The following is a 21,880-nucleotide window of genomic DNA, read 5'->3' as shown; positions in this document are numbered from 1 at the left end:
GGGGAGTTGCCCTGGTGATGAGATTTATTTCTTTTCCCCCTCCACGACTATGCAGGAGGGCGGGATGTTACCCTCTAAGCGAGGGGACTTGGTCAGACTGTAACAGCAGGAAAGGCACCGAATCGGAGTTTGTCTGAGATCAGCTGAAGCATATCTGAAGTGGATTTTGCAAAACAGAGACCTACAGAAGAGGCCGGTTACCAGCTCCCCCCAAAAGCGGGGCACGGCCGTGGCTAGCTCTGGAAATAGTCCCTTGCTGAAAATGGGCTGTAGGGAATGTTTACACTGAATTAAATCTTTTCCTTTTTGTTTCTAATTTTAGACACAGTTAAAAATACAACACTGAAAACATTCCAGCTCTTGGTATTTTTGACACCTTAAAAATATGCAGCCTGTTCCATGTCACATGCCAGGAAAAACAAGGGTGTGGAAAGACAGATGGCAAAAAGTATGGATTTTGAATCTTCTGAGAGCCATCTATCTAATGGCGAAGTGTGGCAGCCCTTCTAGAAATCCATAGGTATAAGGGTACCTGGTCCGGAGCAGTGGGTCAAGTGTGATCCCTTGAAGAGGAAGGTCTAACAATGCTTGCAAAGACCTGACGGTGCTCTTGAGATACTGTATCTCTCTTATTCTGCGTATGAGATTTCCTTTGTTTTGTTTCTTTTACGTCTTGGTATGATTACAGAGCTGATATCTTTCACTATGTTCATATAATATCTTAAAGTGACCTATTGTTAATTAACTTATGTGGCTTCTACCAGAAAAAAATAATCTGCTTCTGCATTTGTAATCATCAATCCAATTTAAAGAGAACGGTGCTCCTTTTAGCCTTCTCACCAATATCCCTTGCAATGGGATTTGTAAGAAGCGTTTGAAGCACATAGATACTTGGCATCATGGTTCCTGACCAGCTTTGTGCTGCCTGTGTTTCACCTGTCAGGAAGGTGTGACGATGGGCCGTGCGTACATTGTATCTACAGTTAGAGAACATGTGGTCAAGCTCAGTTTTGTTTAGTCCGTGATACCAGAAATTCTGGGTAAATGTTTGCTTGTAATAGGCCATAACTCCTGGTGAAAAAGAGGTATAGAAGGATGCAAGACAGCAAATTTGGTTGTGCAAGCAGTCTTTGAAAGGAAACCTAAACCTGAGGTTAGTTGCTAAAGGATTTAGGTTAATGACTGTGGAAAGTAAATATGTTCAGCTTTCCCAGTCTCAGACAGCTCTGCTGTGCTTTCTGCTTTGAATTATGTGGATCCGGAAGGAAAGCAAGCATGTTGTAGGTTGTTGTGCTGCACTGTGTGGAAATAATAATTTCCTGCTTGACAAAACAGCTAAAGAGTCCATCTGAAATTTGGCAAAGTTGTTTTCTTTCACCTCTTCCCCCAAAATACATCTATGATACAAATAATGTTGTTATTAGCATTTGTGTAGCCATTAACCAAAGAAAGCATGGTTCATCAAAATACTTGATGCAAAGTGTTTAATTTTGGAAGCATCTGCCTCAACTGACTTCCTGCTGGACTTCCAAGCTGAAGTTAATATAAATCGTATTTGTGAAGAAAAGAGATTCCACTCGTTTTGGCATCCTCCATTTCCATTTTAGTTCTTCCAACTGCACTATTGAGCCTTGGAGCCTTTCCTGGCTCCTCATCTGATAGCTTCCTCTCCCCCCGCTCCCTTGCTGGCATTCGACCTGATTCTTGGACATTTGCCCTGCCTCACTAATTTTTCCTCCTTGTCCTGCTGCTACAGAGCCACTGCGGCCAGTCTCTTGCCATTTCAGTTCAACTTTCCAGGCTTGCAAATGCTTTGCCTACAGAGCTTTATTATCTTGCTGTCTTCTTGTCCGACGGCTTACTGAGCTGCACTACTGCCGTCTTTGTAAGACATAACTGCTGCGCAAACCATGCTCAGGGCAATTAGATTGGTCTTGGCTGCTGTCCCTGTCTCATGGTGTATGATGTCCTGAGGCAAGGCAACAGAGAGTAGTCTGCATACCTCAGAATCCCTTGTTGATGTTGCAGTGCTTTTAGTGTGAGTGTTTTGGTCTGATGTTCTTGCTGACACCTGCTCCAAAAGCTTCATGTTTCCAGCCATAGCTCATCTTCCCTTGTTAACTGATGTTGAGATCTGTAGTGATCTACCTGTGCTTGCTTAAGCATGGAAAGTTGATCTCTTTCACCTCGTGTTCTTTGGAGGACTTGGGAGAAAACAAAACAAGGATGAATGCAGAAGATACTGATTTACCCGTCCAGGACTCTCACCATTTCAGCTCCACTTTCATGCATGTGACCACTTTGACAAGGTGGTCCAGAGCATGTATATAGTGGTCTTGTATCTCTGGACAGTTGGTTCCCTCTTTCTCACGCCCACCGTTTCCCATACATCTTTTCTAACACCAAACTCATCTCCTGAACTTGTAGCCCAGGACTCTAAGTTCTCAAAATATAAGCATCTCTTACATTTTCAAAACACCTTTCAGTATGTTGGCTGTGTGGGAGGGCTGTGACAGAAAATAGATGCGCAGTAACAGGACCGTGGCATCCTGTAGCTGTGATCCAGTCATTTCGTAGTGCTAGAGCACTGCAGCACCATGTGTTACTCTTAGCAAATGTCTAGAGTTAGTTGAGTGCCAGTGCTCCTTCTCTTCCATTATCTTACCCTCATTGCGGCATTGCTGGTCGTGGAGTTAATAACTGAAGCTGTACATGCACTGTGAATGCAGTTCCTAAAGAGGATCAGTGCCAGGACACCAGACCTGCTTTTTTAATCTCCCAACTTGTCAAAGAACTGAGGGTATTTTAAAAAGTCTCAAAAAGCTTGACAGAATAAGTGGAAGTACAGGAATCGGGCTCCCTGATTCCCCAAACAGCGTTTCTCTCCCAAGCACAGAATTGGGTTGGGTGGCACCCAGTTCGCTTGGCATCTACATGTGCATTACGCTGTCATGGTGAGGATGCAAGCAATTGCTAACACCAGCCATTATATGTCCACTATCGGCCTCACAGTGTCAAGTTAAGACTTCCTGGTTGAAAGAGACTCCAGAATACACCAGCTCGATAACCTTGATGGAGTTGCAGGCCGTAATATTTTCCAACACCTCCTCCTAGCGAAACCCAGTATCTCTTGCCTCTCTATCTTGTTCTGTTTTCTAGAGTCGTGTGGTCTAGGTCATGTGTATATTTTCCATCTCTTCCAGGCTAATAGGGTCATTTACACACCCATGAAAGAAGATTGCTTCAGCATGTTTGCTGAAGATTGACTTGCTATCATCGCACGTGGGCCCAGCACCAAGAGACTATTTGTTGCTTCACCATCATTTTCTGTGTCTAGGCAGCCTAGGCCTTCTGGCTGAGGGCTTTTGGAGGCTGCAACCTTCAAGCAGAGCTTCCTCTTTCCCAACAAGCCTCCAATTGCTGGCATTTTTCCATTTATGTCTAATGCTCATAGTGGTAGAAAATAAGGTTAACTGAGCAGAGGAAAATCTGGAAATAGAATCCGGGATTGAATATAAATGTAATATAAATGGGCTATTTTTGAAATACACCATAAATTACGAGCCATCATGAGGGGAATAGGTGGAAAACCAGCAGTGTGTGAGAGGCTACCACCCTTTGACTGCTGTAGTGCTCAGCTTGTGTTAAGCATCTGATTTGATATTAGTTGATGCTACTGGATCCTCCCTGTTTAGTTCAGTGAAAGATAGTTTAGATATTCAGTTTACAAGAAGTTCTCACTCTTCTGTTAATATTGTCCCTCTTTATCCACAAGTGTGCGACATACACATGGATTTAAGGTCTGATTTTTCTTTTTTTTTAGTGTTTTTTTTTTTTTTAAAGGGATACTGAGTTTGAGCGGTACTCAGCAGCTCAAAAATTGGACTTGAAATAACTAAACTTTTCATTGAAGAAAATGCAATGTGCTTTAGGAAGTGATAAACATTTTATGTGGAGGAAAGACAGGTAAGAGAGTTCGGTTAGCTTCATTCATCATCTTTTAATAGGGAAGCTTGACTTATCTGCCTGAAGGCAGATACGGTATTTGTTTTGCTTAGCCGTAAGAACTTTGGCACCAAGCCAGAGGATCGACCCTTTTATCTCCTACTTAAAAATGCTTTAAAACAACAAATATTCAATATAGCAATAACTTTTATGTTGGGCCTGTTAGATTTGTGCTTTGTAAAAAAAAAAAAAAAAAAAAGGCAGCTTTTGAGCGCAGTTAAACCCCAATAACCAGCAAGTCCTATTCTGATAGCACTTCTAAAATGCATTTTTTTGGTAGGTTTGTGACTGGTTACTGTCAGCTGCTCTGAGCAATGCTTGTGTCAGGTACGCTGGCACATTTCTGCCAGTGTCTTCCATTTTGAAATTCAGATGCTGTTTTGCAACAAGCTGCCTACATATAGCAAACGTAGTTTGTGATTCTTTTTTATATATTCTGCAGCTGGTTGTTGAAGTCAAGTGTATGACTGGATTTTTGCTTCTCTTTCTCTCTCTCTTTTCTTTTTTCTTTTTTTAGCTATGAAATATGTTGCATGAAGCCCTGTTTCTTACAAATAGGTTCTTTAGTGCTGGTGAACAAAAGTTTATTTATTTGCCTTCTTTCTGGAAGAAGGCTTTGTTGTGTGCTGAAAACAACAGCTGGATCAGATATGGATCTCTTCTAATCTGTGTTGATGATAAATAGCCTTGAAGCCTTTTTCTCTAGCATTTCCACTTGTAATTTACTTTTCTGAATATTGAAATAGTTGATGCTTTTGCTCCCATTTTCTTCAAGCGTGTGAGAACTTGTTTATTCTACAGAAAGCAAAGTTATTTCTCAGATTTTGTGGGTGATAAACGTGAATCAGGCGCATCAGACAGGAAACGAACTGTGGTGTTCTGCTTCTCACTTGGTCCTCTGCGTGTCCTCTGTGTGAGGGCACAAGAGGTGGAGGCCACAAATTTCCTTCCCTTCCGTGACAATGGATAGAATTTGACAACTGTCTCCTTCATCCTAGCTTCAAGTATGCTTCAAATAACCACAGATATCAACTCCTTGAAGCTTGGTATCCTCAAACCATGTCTTAGCCTATTTTATCCTTTGCTAAATCCCATGAAGATCTCTTGAATGTGGGCAAAGCTCCTCAGTCTTACTGGCTCTGAGGTGTGCTGGGCTGTGCAATCTGAGATACAATGAGCCATCCTTTTTAAGAAGAAAAAATTATGGTCCTTTTCTTTCAGGGAACTGCTGTCTAACAAGTGTCTACTACTTCCATCTTTTGAAATAATCCATGAAAGTCTTAGATTTTGTCTCTGACAAGAACTTTTTAACAACCAGTACCAAAATACCATTAATTCATTTCAGGAGCTTTTTGTCTGCCTAAGCTGGAGGTCGAGGTCACAAGTTGAGGTGCCAACAAGTGCAGTAGCTGTTGAGAAGATACCAGATTCTATGAAGTGGGAAGCTGATTTGCTCTGTCCTGTAGGGAATGACGTATCCTGGTGCATGACAACCTCATACCTTCACTCTGCCTGCCCCGTGCTGCTTTTCTATCCCTCTGCAGGCAGTCTTTTCGTCAGCAGGGCTCTCTCGCAGCAGCGGTGTCGTCACCGAGTTGAGAATGTGCAGGGAGCGTTGGGTGAAGAGGTGTCCCTCCCAGTGTTGTCTACACTTAACCTCAAATACAGGAAAATAAAGAACTGACTGTCTCAGATCCAGGATGAGGATGGTCTTGGCTCTCTCCCAAATTTAAAACTGATCCACGGCTGGTTTGCATGTCCTGCTAATGGCAAGAAGTCAGAGCGTCCTTTAAACTCCTTAGGTAAAACCCACTGACAGCTATGCCTACATGTCTGGAGCTTTAAGGTGCTGTGACAGCATGTAGGAGTGTTATACTGTTTGCTGGACTTCATTTCTGTCCTTTACTGCTGTGGTTGAAGTCAAGTACTGATTTGTCCAGACCCCATGTGGACAGAAGGGTTATGGTCCTATCTTGTGTGTGAGACTCAATCCAGTGGCTGGGCTCCCCCAACTCTCTTCCCTCCTGGACCGTGGTTCCTGTCATGTGTGCTTCAGAAATGAAGTTCCAACTCCACCAGTTTCAGAGGCAAAGGATATGGTCCTAAAATCATTTTGAAATAATTTGACCCTCACCTGCTCCGAGGCATCCCACCTAAGTGGTGTGGCATTCCCATGTGGTCAGCAGCACTCCACAGTGCAAATACTGATAGAAGTTAGAACAGATACTAAAAAGCAGACTTTGGCTCCCTTTGTTTCCCTTAAATGTTAATAAATACAAGTATCCATTTCCTGGAATGAGAGAACCTGGTATTACACTTGTGTTCTTGGCAAAAATTTCCTGTACCAGATTTCCTTTTTGGCCAGAATGTGTGGTCCAAGCCCAGGCCTTTCCTTTTAGATGGTCTCTATCAGCCCAGTTCTTTTTAGGAGCACGGGATCACCCTCATATATACCACAAATACTTTGCTGCAGAAACCCTGTGTTTTACAGATGAGTAATAGTTGGAGAATGACACGTTTTCATGTTTAGGAGATGGTTTCAGACACTTCTAATTGTGATTTCATAGCCCTTGGCCAGCAAAATCTGCCTAGGGTGAAATAAGAGATGGCAGATCAGGAGAATGCTATCAGATGTCTGAGAAACGTATTTCTATAAGGGCAGAGGTCAGAAATAAGAAGAAAAGGGCAGTCACGGTAAGATGTGGGGTTCCTGTGTTAGCTTAAAACATGGTCTAGTTCTCTTATTCTTTGAACAGCAGGAGTGTGAAACGAGCACTCCAGGTCTTGTCCTGTCTTCTCCTTCCCTGGGCATGGTTACTCCTGGCCTTTCTCCTTCCATCCTCTCTTCCGACTCCTGTTCCTCCCTGATGTACTGGGGTGGCCAAGCAGTGACATACTCGGTATGGAGGGTGCAACTCATTACCTCTACCAGCGTGAACCTCCAATGTGCAAATGAGCCTCATCCACGACTAGAAATAGAAGTGTGATCATTTTGTTGCAAGTCTGGAACAAATGTGAATGACATTTATTCATTTTTCACCACTTCTTTTTTCCATGTGGGTCGCATGTATTTCTGGAGGGCATGCTGTGTATGAAAAGATGATTTAAATTTCTCAAGTTGGGATTATTTTCAGAAAAATAGCTTCTTAAAAAGATGCTGTTTCAGATCGGGATTTTAGTCTGGACATCGTGTGGTTCTTTCAACAGCACTGAATACTTGTTTCAGACTGATCGTCATTGAAGTGGCGTAATGATGTCTCTTGTCAGGGCTGGATCCAGCTGTGGCTTGGCCTGATGGACGCGCGACTGTTTCTCTGCCACGTGACTGCCTGGTTGCACACGTGCTCTTCGGTCTGCGGAGGGGAAGAAATGGGACTTTATTTCCCTAAGGCCCCTGCTCCTCTTGTTATTTCTGTCCCTGTGTGTTGCTAGTGGCTACCAAAGAAAATGCCCAGTAGAAAACTGGAAATACAATACGTTTTAAAGCTATTTGTAGAGAAACCGTTTCAAGAGGCTTAGACCAGGTTGAACCTTCATATGTTTTGTAGATTAAGTTGGTATACTAATTGATAATCTTCCCCCCCAGAGAACTTGCTTTTAGTCAGTCCTAAAATGTAATCAGTGCCATCTCTAAGTAGTGCTCTCGATTTTTAGAAAGTTCTGTGATAGTGGTTGTTATGCTTCCAGCAGTGCAATGTAATGACATCTGTATGATGCTCCTGAGCAGGTAAAGCTGCTTTTCTGATTTTTAGTCATTCTTGAATTTTATTTCAGGACATAACTTGGCAAGATGAACACTCGGCTCCGTTCTCCTGGGAAACGAAGGTAAATATGCAGCAATTTTATTTTTAATTGGCTTGTCATTTTGCACTGTTCCTTGTGCATTTATATTGTCTTCATTTTGAGACTTCATAGACTAATGTCACCTTTATTGTATGAGAGCTGTGTAAAGTGACTGTCCTGCAAACGAAACGGGACTGGTATGCTTCCATTTACATCAACAGAAACACAAAATGTACTTCATGAACTGAAGTTCTGGTTTCAAGTGCAGGTGTAAAACTGATTCATTAAAAATTATTTGCTTTTTCGTTGTAAACTTTTTAAACAACTTTCCATGTTTAGCGAACTTTTTAGACAGCTTTCCATGTTTAGCAAGGCCAGTGTCTCAGATATTGTGTAAACATAACTGCATTTCACTTTTGAAGCCAGGAGTAAAGTAGCTAAGAAATGGGGTGGGAAAGGTACAGATATCTAGTAACTTCACTGGATTCTTTCTTAAAGCCTGTCTTATGCTGCATCTTTTTGTTATGTCCTGGAGTGTAATGAAACTTGTTAACCTGGGGCTATGGTAGAAGCATTGTGTTATTTCCTCTCCAAAGGGCAGCTCCTTCAAAAAATAACGTATTTTTCTGTGATGGGCTGGGTTTGGGTTTGTTTGGGTTTTGGTCCCCCCCCCCTTTTCCCCCCCTCACTTTACCTCTGGTGTTTTGTTAAAGCTTTATTTACAATGGGATTCTCATAAGGCTAACACAGAGCTAGAGTTCTCCATCTTTCTGAACCTGCAGTGTGAGGAAGTATAGTTGCACCATATTTGTGGTGGGAAATCAAGTTTAGTTCTTCTTGTTGAAGAAAATCTGGGAGCAAAACCACAGCTCATTGCCTTTCTCAACTGGGTATGGTGGACGTGTTAATTTAATTTCAGACTTTGTGTTTTCTGGCTTTATCTGCCAGAGATAAAGAGAGATAACTGCTTCTCTACTGTTTCGTCCATTTTTTGCCCTTGAACTATGTAGATAATCATGTATGAGCTTATGAATATAATCTTAGCCTAATGCAGAGTAATTATTTGGAAATGCCAGTGAATACTAAATAAATCCGGTTGACCCTAGACTTCTTGTCGGCCTTCCCTGCTCAAGGTCACTGCCTGTAGCTAGCACCCCAGCTGTGCTTTGCAGATGCTGATTAACCTGTAACTTGATGTGACTCCTGTGTCCCTGCAGCCTACAGTGCTGCAGTTTGAGAGAAACCATTGCCAGTTTTCACTTGCCTTAAAACTCCCTTATAAGCTGTGGTGGTTCAGGAGCCAGTGGAGGATTTCCTGCAGTGGAAGCCTGGTAGCTCAGGCAAGCCCTCCTGTCTTTCAGGACCTTTAGAAGCAGCAGCCACTGGCTTTTAGTATGGGTGTACTTGGGTGAAGCTGTCAAGAAAAGAAAAGTAGTGAGAGGAGTGTGGACCTCATTGACAATAAGGACCAAATAAATCATATGTTGGAGACAGCGGTTTGTCTCTCCCCTACTTTTTGGTGCAAACCCTAAAACTCAGTTTTGGGAATGTGGCAGCTGTAATCGTATTTCTAAGCTCTTGATAGGATTTTGTAAGTTCTGAATACTTGAACTTCCTGGAGATAGTGCTTTGTGTAATGCACTGACTAGTGATCCATGATGAGATGCATCTGCACTCAAATGGATTTTCTCTTTAATTGATAGTTGTCTTTTCTTTTAAATGCTAGTGCTTTTCAATCCAGCCTGTGGTTTATCCTTTGCTGATTAAGATTATTTTTACTGTCCTCCCGGTGTCTCAAAATGAGGGACCACAATGGAGAGATGCTCTAGTTTCATGCTTTTCTGTGAGGAATGGAGGATCGCAGAATGATACAGGAACACTCGTGTGACTGCTGAAGAAAAGTGAGGTGGGGAGGAGGTTGCTTTAGAAATAATTGTCTCAGCTAATCAAGCTGTGCTTCCTTCTTTACCCCCCTCCCTGCTTGCTGACCAGAGATAAAAGCTGTGCCTCAGCTGTAGGCTGAAAAGTTGCATGACCTTTTCCTTTAGCAAAACTCTAGAGAATCCATTTTGTCTGGCTTTACGGGGTGTGGGTTGGTTGGTTTGTGTGGGTTCTTCCTTTTGGTTTTTCCCCAGTGCCTCATATTGTGTCAGTCTTTCAGCTAAATCCTTCAACTGCTGAGTCTTCCATTTCTAAAAGTGGTGCTTTGTGCTTACTCTTTGATCTCTTCCCTAACCAGTACTTTAATAAGATAATATTGGAAGGCAATTTCTCCATGACGTGCTGGCTGAGGAAAAAGTATCCTTGCCCAATCGGTCCAGCATGGGGAAGCAGTGAAGGAACCTGAATGAGCTTTTTAATAAGGTTGACGTGTTGTAATGCACATTTGGTGTCTTGTGAGCCAGATCTGTTCGCACTGTTATTTCAGGCTGTCAGCTCTTTCCATTCCGTGAGCTCTACCCCATGATGGGCTATTCTTTCCATAATACTCTTTTTCCTGATCTCCCTTTAATGCAGAGGTTTTGGGTTGGTTTGGTTTTTTGCATGTTACTGCGGTGATGACGAAATTCCTTCATTCTTTCGCAGCTTTGCATGAATGTGCTCTGGCTTACCCAAGGAAGGGGATGTGGTGTTCACTTTCTGCTTTTGCAGAGAAAGAGAAAGTAGAGATGTAAATCAGTAAAACCAATAGGCCTTTTTTTTTTTTTTTTTTTTAACATTGAGACTAAGAAAAATAAAGCGGCAAAATCAGTAGTTGTAACTAACTTCAGGAAAACTGAGAGGGTAGTGAGAAGAGTAGAGAAGAGGAGGGGGCATGTTTTCTGCAAGTTGAAGCCTCTCTCAGCTGTTACAGTGATGCCAATGGTGATTCCAGTTGATTAGGTATGGCCAAATTTTTCTCACGGTAGCTAGTGCAATGGATACCCTAATTCCATGATTGTCAAACTTACCCAGAGAACAGTGTACTAAGTTGCTGTCATTTTGGGCAGAACATTGTTGAAGGGCTTGATAACTTCACTTCTGTCAAAAGTAAACTTTCTGTGTTTCATTTTAAACACAAATGTGAGATATGGCTTACATCATTGATATCACAGCAAACACTTGCGTGAATATCTCCACCATTTTTAGCTGTTTGATATGTATTTAAAGTTTTTGTTTTACCTCTTTTTAAGCCCTCAAACAAGGTGAACAAAGCAGAAATACAATGTAAATTGCTGAGTTAGCTGTTAACATTTAAAATACTAATATTTTTAGTAGAAAACTGTAGCACTTCTCAGAAGGAAAACTACTCGGGAAGCAGTGAGTTCTCTTAGCACTGCAAATAAGCTGACATTTTAAAACTAAAGATTGAATTGGAGGGAGTGATTTGGTTCATGGGTGGAGCCCTCATGAACATAACACATCTTGAAATGTGGGTTACATTTTTAACTGGAGCTAAAGCCAGGTTTATGAATTTAGGGCATTCTATTTATGGCTTCAGGTTTAAGTGAGATGAAAGCTGACATTCTGGCTGAGTTTAGCCTTTGAGGTTTCTTGGTTTGTTTGAAGTAAAAATTCAGTGAAACTTAGCACGAACCCCGAGATATAAATGGAAAACAAAAATCATGCCTGGGTTTGGAAATAAAAAATTTCTCTGCAACTCTTCCTGAACTCAGAACTTTCTGGGTTTGGTGTGGGATTTTTTTTTTATTGTTTTTGTTTTTTTTTTTCTTTTTTTAATTAATTTAGCAGTGGGCAGAAAATATAATTTCAGTCTGTCACCTCAGCTAACACACTGAATGCACAGAGCAGCATGGGAATAAGTTGGAATCTTTTTCTAATTCATGCTATTAGCTAAAATAGGTTTTATTCCAAATACTTAAAATTGACACATGCACATCGAAAAATTTGTTGGTCTTGATACAGGTAGAATAGTTGCGAAGGTAGCTTTACAGAGTCCTTTTTGTACTTTTTTCTTTTTAACTCCTGGCTTTTTCCTACTTCAGCTTTCTTCTACTTTCAGCAGGCCCTCAGATATTTGTTGAAAAGAGAAGCCTTCAAGGTGTGTTTAAAAACAAACAAACCAAAAAAAGGGCAAAAAAAGAAAGTGTCAAGCTTCGATCCCTTCAATAACTTGGTTGCTGCCTCCCTGTCTGAATTCCCTAATTATCTTGCTACAGAAGTGATCTAATCCCAGCAATGCTTTAGAAAGAAAAAAATTATGTTGCACTTATAGAAAACATGGTTTGCAAACTGTGTCCTTTATGTAAAACTAAAAGACAGTCTTCAATATCCTTCTTTGTACAAGTCCTAGTTGTTTTTGTGTTTGTTTTTTTTTTTAATAGGAAGAAAGTAGCAGAAAAGAATTTTTTTTTCCCCTCCTTCCTTAGCAGCCTGATATTAGAATTGTTTGTTACAAACTATACTTTGGTGTGATTATTATTATCAAGCTGGCATAAATGGCAATGCTTTCTTGGAAAGAAGGAAGAGTGATGCCTGAGGTTTTGCGTTTTCCCTTCCCTTTTTGATCTAGACTACAGATGTTTAAAACACAGTGCTGTAAGACTATTGTTGGCTATTAGTTCTTGAGGAAGAAAAAAAAAAAAACCAACTTGTGGTAACAGTAGCTGTGTTCAAGGTTTATTTTAATCTGCATGGCCAGATGTTCTCAGCTAAGGTTGAATTACCTGCATCAATCTTTAGACATTTGTTTTTGAGCGTAAAACTGTGCACATACCAGATACGTAAGTACGAGCTTGCTCAGGCTAACCAGGAACAGTGGCAGACTAGAATGCTGTTCATATCACTAAGGAGTAGATGATGAAATTTCCTCTGAAGCTCCACACTGTGTATCTTTGGCGTTGTCTTTCTGCATGGACTAAAATTACTTAGATTGGTTTTGAGTGCTTTGCTCTATTTTTGCCCTTGCAATTAGTCTCTGCTGACCTAAGGATTTCTTTCTGACTCTGAAAACACCCATGGTGTGCACAGGAAACAAAGCAAAAACTGCAACTACTTTGGGTCCCATATTTATTTGGTTTTGTCCATTCAGCAGAGCAAAGTCATCTTCTAAATCATTTTAAACTTGGCTTTTTTACCTCTGCATATATCAGGCTGTGCTTAAAACAAGTTGCTTTTGACAGTGTTTCTGCAGTCTTTGTCTCAACAATTTGGATTTTTCAGGCTGCCAAGCAAAACAATTTGTTTTGGCTGTGTTTGCTTGACTGTTTAGTAAAATACTACACATTCCTGATGAGTGAATAAGATGCTTAAAAAAAAAAAAAAGCTCCTGGGTTCTTTGTGGTCATCTTGTTTTTAATACAGACTTATGAACTGAGACCTGATTTTATACAGTATTATTAAATCATTATGTTCTTAGTGTGTGGTGCCTCTCTTTTAGAATACATTGTTTCCCATGAGTATATACAGCCAGTATTATGATTTGGTGGATTATCCCTTCCTTGAGACTCAAGTTAGGTCTAAATTTTTTAATCCAATAAATGAAATTCCTACGTACCTTAATATGGTCTTTTTAAGGAAAGATGGACACTCTACTTCCTGAAAACTGCAATTTTTAATATTACTTATATTTATTAGACAGAGAGATGATCGAAGACCTAGGCATCCTTTATTTTAACCCTTGCAGTGGTTTGGGACCAGAGGGCTAAGACTGAAAAGAACATGGACTTCTAGGTTTGCTCTGCTTCAAAATACTACTTTGTGCATGCTTTCACATGCACTCTCTCTCCCTCTCTCTACTAATGTGTTGAGAATGACTTGCTCTTGCAATATCTTGAAAATACTACTGCTGACAGTAGCTTTTATTTGAATTCTGATAACTTCTAAAAATTGCAGCTGGGACTGTACTAGCCTGTCTGTAAACTCTCAAGACTTCCTGGGCTGAACAGTTCCCAGAAGTATAATTTGGACAAATGGTAGGAGAAAGAAAGTATTTTTATTTTATTCCTTAGATGGGGAATTAAAGTACAGAAACCGCAGCTCATTCAAAGTCATACAAAATCTATGAAAGCAGCTGGGGACTGAAACCCTATCTCTAGGATCCCAAACTGTGCCTACATGACAATTCACTTTGACCATCAGATCTTGCCGCAGCATTCAGTGTTTGCTTCCCCGAGGTGGCAGCTGGTAGAGTGCCACAAGTGCAGTTCTGCTGCTTAAATGCTCAAGTGCGCAACTGCAGCTCACGGCAGCTCTGCCTCGGCCCGAGGAGAGCGAACACGCGGTGCGGCCCTTTACGGACTAGCTGCTGCCGTAAGTTTGATTGGGGCCAGGAGAGATGTGCATCAAGATATTCTCATGGCTGGCAAACCTAAAAGAAAAGGAAATGGTTTTTTTGGGGGTAGCTGTCTTTTAAATATTGTTTCCTTCCCTCTCCTGCTGACCCAATCAATTGCCAATTTGCAATCTGATGTAAGAAATTGAGAGCAGAACACTAATTAAACTCACATTTTTAGTGTCTAGTGACTCACTAGAACGTACAGTACTGCTCATGACTTAGATGTCAGCATGGGGTGTTTCACACATGGGTCTTCTCCATCTCTATGTGAAATTATCTCCCTACTTAGACTGCTGCTCTGTTATTTTTTGGTTGGTTGGTTTTTTTTGGGGGGGGAGGGTGTTTATAGTATTTTATTGCCAATTTTGTGACTTGAAAGATACTGCATATTAATAATTTTCTTTCATCAGCTACATTTCTTAGGTAATGTAAGTAACCTTGAAAGTCAAATAGAAGCATTATATATTTCAAGGAAAATAGAAAAACTTGTGACTGGTCCACAGAAGTTCTTGGCTTCTCGAGCTAAATGCTAGAAACAGAATTATACATCTGACCTCTCGGGGCTGTATTTACATCATACTGAGACGCAGTGCTTTCAGAACCTGTTGGGGTAGTCTTGTCTTCTTCACCTTCCTTGGGGGAGAAAGCAAACTCCTGAAGAAGTATTTCCATTCAGATTATTCTGTGTCAGGTTATGAACTGTTTGATTTCTGTTGTAGTTTAACCTGGCAGGCAGCCAAATACCATGCAGCCGCTCGCTCACTCCCCCCGCCCCGGTGGGGCAGGGAGAGAATTGGAAGGGTGAGAGTGAGAAAAACTCGTGGGTTGAGATGAAGATAGTTTAATAGAACAGAAAAGAGAAAATAATAATAATAGAATATACAAAATGAGTGATGCACAATGCAATTGCTCACCACCCGCACTGACCAATAACCAAGTAACGATTGCTAGTTCCTGGAATACACCTACCATTCATATACTGAGCATGATGTCACATGGTATGGAATACCCTGTTGGCCAGCTGGGCTGGCTGTGCTCCCTCCCAGTCTAGCAAAGGATAGTTGTCCTTGACAAGGTGTACTTCGCAACAACTGAAAACATCAGTGCGTTATCAACATTCTTCTCATACTAAATCCAAAACGCAGCACGAGGAAGAAATTTAACTCTATCCCAGCTGAAACCAGGACAATTTCAAAAGCATTCCGTGACATAAATATACAATCTTAAATGCCGGATGGTCCTGTCTTCTGAAATGGAAAGGTACTGTTGTAGTTTACCCTGGCAGGCAGCCAAATCCCATCCAGCCGCTCGCTCACTCCCCCCGCCCCGGTGGGGCAGGGAGAGAATTGGAAGGGTGAGAGTGAGAAAAACTCGTGGGTTGAGATGAAGATAGTTTAATAGAACAGAAAAGAGAAAATAATAATAATAGAATATACAAAATGAGTGATGCACAATGCAATTGCTCACCACCCGCACTGACCAATAACCAAGTAACGATTGCTAGTTCCTGGAATACACCTACCATTCATATACTGAGCATGATGTCACATAGTATGGAATACCCTGTTGGCCAGCTGGGCTGGCTGTGCTCCCTCCCAGTCTAGCAAAGGATAGTTGTCCTTGACAAGGTGTACTTCGCAACAACTGAAAACATCAGTGCGTTATCAACATTCTTCTCATACTAAATCCAAAACGCAGCACGAGGAAGAAATTTAACTCTATCCCAGCTGAAACCAGGACAATTTCAAAAGCATTCCGTGACATAAATATACAATCTTAAATGCCGGATGGTCCTGTCTTCTGAAATGGAAAGGTACACCCCACAGTGTCCATTCTAAAAGGACAAAAAGGCATCCTCTCCAGAACATGCATCCACAAGTGGGTTGGAAAGGGTGCAACTCCCTGAAGTTGTGCTGCAGTGCCATGCTCTTCTCTACACTAGAAGTGGTCTGCCGCTTCCAAACCAGACCTCTGAGTTGATATTTTGACCCATAAAAAAGAACATAAAACATGACCACAAGCAGTGGCTTTTGCTCCACAGCATAAGAACTTCCCAGGAGGCCTGGCTTTGCTTGTCTGTCTATCTTGCTGCTGTTGAAAGGCAAAGCCTTTTTGTTGGTTTTCCTTTTTCTAATTTTTGTTCTAACAGACCCCTGCTTCCCTTCCATCAGTGTTTTTCCTGGATTTTGTTTCCAACACTATTCTGGTGGATCTGGGGCTGTGATGGCCCCTCTGCCCTCTGGGCACTGACCTTCCCTCTCTCTTGGGCTGGAAGGTGAAGGAATCATTTTACTGCAACTGACTGCTGCTGTGGTGGCCTTTAGCTACTGTCATCTCTAGCATGAGCCCTGGGACAGGCTACTCAGAAGAAGGAAGGCTGTTGAAGGATAGAAAGTAGCACTGTGTTAATTCCTACGTGACAAGGTACTTAAGTCTTCTGAGATGGAATTTTTTTTTTTCTCCTTGGATATTGGGAAAATGCAGGTCTATTTTATATTGTGTTGTGGGTTTTTTAAACTAGGATTTTATCAGGTCTGAAGTCTTAAAGCATCTTAACTTCAGGGTGGTAAAACTCTATTCGGTAGTATTGCCAAATGAGCTTAGGGAAATAAATCCCTATATTTTAATATAGGGAATGGCAGTCACTGTAAATAATCCTCAACACCATTGCATCCATAATTTGTTTATGCACAATTTATTTAAGGAAAAATCTCTTGCTCTTAACTTTATGTCATGACTTTTGTTTTTAAAAAAAAAGAAAATTGGAGCGCTAAGGTTTTTCTTCTTGGTTATTTGTAGGTGGGGTGGGTGTTGAGCTGTTTGGTAAGAGTTGCAGGTATCCTTGCACTCACCTTATTCTAGCTGAGCTATAATTACTTACAGCTTGTTTATGTTCTGCATCTTTTGATAACACAGTATATTCTTAATGAAAACATGGAACTTGGTGCTTTCTATAATTCTGTCTAATTCTTTAGATACATCAAATGTTAGTCCATGAATCAAATTATGTGTAGTCAGCTGCTGACTGTTTAAAAAAAAAAGTTTTATAAACAATCAGTTGCTGAGTTAAGATTTGCACTTTGATGAGAAGTTTCTGAATATTAAATACTGGGTGTGTGAGACCTGCTAGATCTAGAGTCCCTTTGAACTTAACATGCACAATAATGTGGGACTCAAGATCAAACACTTGTAGTGAAAATGATATGCAACTAGGACTTGTTTTAGTCTCAGGCCCATAGATGCTATTGTAGTTTTATTCAGGAAAGGCCAGGTAATGAAGTAGAATGGGGAAAACATCACAAATCTGTAATGAACTTCAAAAGTATCTATTAACCACTTGTAGCAAAAGCTAGTATTTGAAATGTCCTCTGAATTTCTTCAAAACTAATCAGGCCCATAATGACAACAGCATAGCTCTAACAGTAAATACAATTTTTTTTTTTTTTTTTTTTTTGCATGGTTTGTTCCATTTTTACAAACAAAAGCCTAGGCATTAGGTTGTTCTTTTCTGGCACTTGCTATGGTGCTGTGCTCCTAAATACAGTAACGCTTACGTGTTCCTTAGAGTGAAATAAGGCTTAACTTTATTAGCCTAAAGAGTGTCCAGCTAGTTGACAATCTAGATTACTGAAGTGGTGGTAAGTAAAATGAACATTTTGAAGTACTGTTGGCTTTTGGGTGACGTTTGCAAGATCTGTATCATGCTTTAACTGTGGTCACTTGCTTCCTTGATCCAATGTTACCTCTCAGAAATGAGTACAGCTATCTGCACTGCAAGTTAAAACAAAACAAGGCTCTGGAATAAGTGAAGAACTGGTCCTGCTAGAGTTGATTCTCTTCCTTTAGAGGGGCATTAGAATTATAAAAACCACCTATCTATGGATACCCATTACATCTAGTCCTTTATCTTGGAAGTAGATGGAGTTGTAACATGTTGCCAACTATTTCAAAGACTATAATGGAAGATTGCCTTTTAAACAGCACTGTAAAGCTTTTTTGCTTTATATTTTCATGTAAAACATCGATGGCTTTCAAAATGCTTTCAACTGTTCTAATGTTTTAGTGCCGCTATTCTAATGTTTTAGTGCTGTGCATGCTATGCACTGCTATCTTGGATGGTACTAACTCGAATATGATTGCTTTCTCTGACTCCTCTGCAGCAGGTCTAGGACTCTTACGTTTGCTTGCAGTTCAAACTTTTAAAAATTATTGTTTTTATGTAGCTACAAAGATAGACATTTATGGAGAAAATAAATTAGCTTTACTGTGGTATCTGCTGCCTGGGAGTTGCCTAGCCGTGGGCAAAGGTGTTACCTGTATGCATCGAGATCAGAAGTTCAAAACTGTGTCTTTGTGAAGGGCTTTGATATACTGTTTTTCTTTAACCCTGAACAGAGTCAGATGGAGTTCAGCGTTGCATCTCTGTCCATTCAAGAACAAGGTGGTGCCCAGTTGCAAAATGAACAGAGGCAGCCTGTTAAAGCAGCACCTGGTGTCCAAGTCCCTAAACCTTCTCAGGCCAATAAGACCCCTGGCTCTGATGGCTTGATAGCATCCAGAAAGGAAGAGGAGTCCTCTTTCTGGAAGATAAATGCAGAGCGCTCAAAGTTTGAAGGAGACAAGTCTGAGTTCCAGTCTCTGACCCCGAGCCAGATCAAGTCCATGGAGAAAGGAGAGAAACCCCTTCCCTCTTTTTACAGACAAGAGTCTACTCCAAAGGAGATGGCAAAAGCTGAGAAGCCCAGCATAACTAAACCAGAGAAGTCTGTCGCCCCCAGCCTGCCTTCTGTATCTCTCGAATGGGAGAAACCTCGACCCACTCAACTCCCTGCTAGTTCTCTAGATGACTTCTTTCTTCCTGACCCACCACAGGACCTGGCATCTTCTAGGACAAACAAGGAAGATACTGATGGTACTATACTTACAGATCCACAAATGCCTGGACAGGTAAGGACTGCTATATCCAGTGTCCTTAGATTTAAAAACTGTAGAGCACATTAAAATCTGACAAGGCTGCTCTGGAAGATTAGGGACTCCGTAAAGCATTAAGCCATAGCTAAGCTTGCTGGCTTTTTATCCTGCAAATTTAAAGAAGTCTATTTAACCAACATGTTAACTGCTATTGTTTGTTTCAGTCAAGTATTTTTTGATGTAGTAAAGTGCATAGGATAAAGCATCATTTAAATACAATACCAGAAATGCTGACATGGCATCCAGTGGCTAACTGACAGCAAGCTACCTAACAGTTTGGGGTAAAGAGCTTGCTATATCAAGTAAAAGATTTTTCTTTTTTTTTCCCTTGAAAAAGGAAAACACTTAATGGAAAAAAGAAGTTTTTTAATTTGAAAAGTAGAAAAACTAGAGTCTAGGATACTTTATTGGTACACACAGCATAGCGGTGAATGGCGAACTAGTTTGTCAGCTGTTTTAAGTGGTAGCCCAACAGCCGCTTCGCAGTGCTTTGTCCCAGGCAGCTGGGCTGCTTTCAAATGTGTTTTCTCTTAAAGTCCAAAATGGAAATGGAATGAGCTTCCAGAATTAGCCTTCACAATGTTTTGGTTTTTTTTTTTTTTTTTTTTAAAATAAAAAAACCAAACAACCCAACAACAAAAAATAACCTTAAGCAGCTCAATAGCCAATTGAAGCTATTTAAAAAGCAGATGCTGATCTGTGAGAAAAGAAAGGGAACAACAGGATATGACATGGTGAGGGAAAGAAAAGGAAGAGATCTGAAGCCTGAAAACTGTGAAGTATAGAAGAGGAGTGGTTCTTCAAACAGAGCTCTGCAGTTCTGTTTGGAATTTGTAGTATCACTCTGGCATAAGCCTGACATATTACTGTACACTTTAAGCATGTCGCATGGCTTTTTCTCTACCATATTTTCCCAACAGTGATTGTTTAAATTTGGAACAAGATGATGTAAGGTCAGAAGGATGCAGGATGAGGTAAATACTTGCGAGAGAAGTAAGTGGCAGCGCTTAGGAGAGAACAATACTTAAGCCACTTCAGTATTTGGAGCCCTATGTTTAGTTTTCTCTGACGCTAAGACATAATGCTTCTTGAGCTGTTTTGCTACAAATTGTGACCGCGGTAGCCCTTTAGTTTTAGTTAAAGGCTTTATCATGTTTTCCTACAAATTAATGGTTTGTTACAGTTTTAATTCCTTTGTGAATATTTTCTAGCTAAATGAAATAGTTTGAAAAGCCTGATTTTTCTCTCTGTGGAGAAACAATCCTCTCACGTCAAAATGTGAACAGAGTAGCAGGAAAGATAGTATGATAGAATTTTTTTTATTTCCCCTTTTCTGGATTATCTTCCCTGTTCCGGGGAAGAGAGCCATGCTCTAGGAAGAGAACCAGAGACTCAGCTGTGTGCCTTGAATAGTCTTCCTGAACACTAAAATCACCTTAAATGTCATGGCTAAGAGTGCAGCACTGCAGAAGTGAGCATGTTCTTGATGGCCTAGTAAATAACTTGTCAACAAAGTAGTTTTCTGGAAACAACTGGCTGTCATTGCAACAGGCAATCCGTTGAATTAGTGATGCTTATATTCTGTGTTTGTTTCATTCTCTGCAATTCCCACTCTAGTCTAAAAACTTATCCTTATGAATTTTTCCGTGGGGAAAAAAAAACCACTTTGCCTGCAGACCACTACAAGGATTTTATCTGAAATTGTCTTTTTGGTCATTGTGAGTATTTTTCCATGTCTAGCATTTTCTGGTGTAGGTTGTTAGGTATCCTAGAGCAAGGTGAAGACTTGAAATATTGGTAGACAACACTTTAAACTTTCTTTTGTAGATAGGCGGTCAAGTACTGAGTTTGTAGTACCATAATTAACAGCCACATCTTACTTCTTTTTTTTTCTTGCAGACTAGTACAAGCAATGTTATCTTGAAGACTGGCTTTGATTTTCTAGACAACTGGTAAAAGATACTTCAAAATAGATCAAACCAATTTTGGGGAAGGAGTGGAGTATCTTTCTCCTTGTATGTTAATTTACTAGCATTTGTGTCTTTTTCTAGAAGTAACTTTCGAACTCTTAAATGTTGCCTTTGTATAAACTTTTGTAATACCATATGCATTTTTGTTTTTTAAACAGTGATAGAAGTGTGGTTTCATTTGGATATTTTTTTAATATCTGTTAAAAATTTTTAGTAGCTACTGTATTGAGAGGATGGGAGAAGTTACCATACGCATGTTAAAGAAAAGCAAATGAGAGTCTCCATATCCTAGAAATGGAACCTACAGAACCAGATTGCTGTTTTCAATCAAAACCTTGCTAGCATGGCTTGCAAGAAAGAGTTGCACATGCAGTGGTTCCAAATAAGCAAATAATTCCATACTTCAGATAACTAGCAAAAACAGTATGAAAAATAAGCATACAGAAGAATTGCATTGATTTCTGTATTTCATTTAGTTTGAAAGTAACTTTTGTACCACTTATTTGAAAACACTTTTCTTTTTAAGAGGGCAAAGGCGTTGCCAAAATGATGGATCCAAAGAAGCACTGTGTTTGTACCCTACAAATCTGCTAAAATAACATAAGTGTTAGAAAAATGAGCTGGGGAAGTGACAGGTGTTTCTGGTCTTTGGATTAAAGACTTGGGGGTGGGTGGAGGGGAATGGGACAAAACCTAATAAATGGGAGAAACTGTCTTCAGGGAACACAAGCCTAATGATTTCACCGCCTCCTTACCAGAGCATAACTCTTCATAATAGTAGTGCTGGAAGTACAGTGCTGGAGTGTAGATTACCATTGTGTCAGGAAACCACTGTGTTTATGGGAGGTCGTAGCAGTATAAGGCTTCTTTGTTT

At 40.5% G+C, this 21,880-nt stretch overlaps 1 protein-coding gene across 1 annotated transcript; it reads left to right on the top strand.

The window, feature by feature from the left end:
* Positions 1 to 7,782: 7,782 nt before the first annotated feature.
* On the top strand, positions 7,783 to 21,613 carry LOC104073290 (chromosome unknown open reading frame, human C1orf198). The gene is made up of 3 exons (XM_009573006.1): positions 7,783 to 7,830; positions 18,461 to 19,012; positions 20,936 to 21,613. The coding sequence occupies exons 2-3, from the start codon at positions 18,467 to 18,469 to the stop codon at positions 20,990 to 20,992; spliced, it is 603 nt and encodes a 200-aa protein (XP_009571301.1). The 5' UTR covers positions 7,783 to 7,830; positions 18,461 to 18,466; the 3' UTR covers positions 20,993 to 21,613.
* The last annotated feature ends 267 nt before the right edge of the window (positions 21,614 to 21,880 follow it).

Source organism: Fulmarus glacialis, unplaced genomic scaffold, assembly GCF_000690835.1.
Source record: "Fulmarus glacialis isolate BGI_N327 unplaced genomic scaffold, ASM69083v1 scaffold16132, whole genome shotgun sequence".
Classification (NCBI taxonomy): Eukaryota; Metazoa; Chordata; class Aves; order Procellariiformes; family Procellariidae; genus Fulmarus; species Fulmarus glacialis.
The sequence above is the reverse complement of the archived record's forward strand: the minus strand, read 5'-3'. Positions and strand labels throughout refer to the sequence as shown.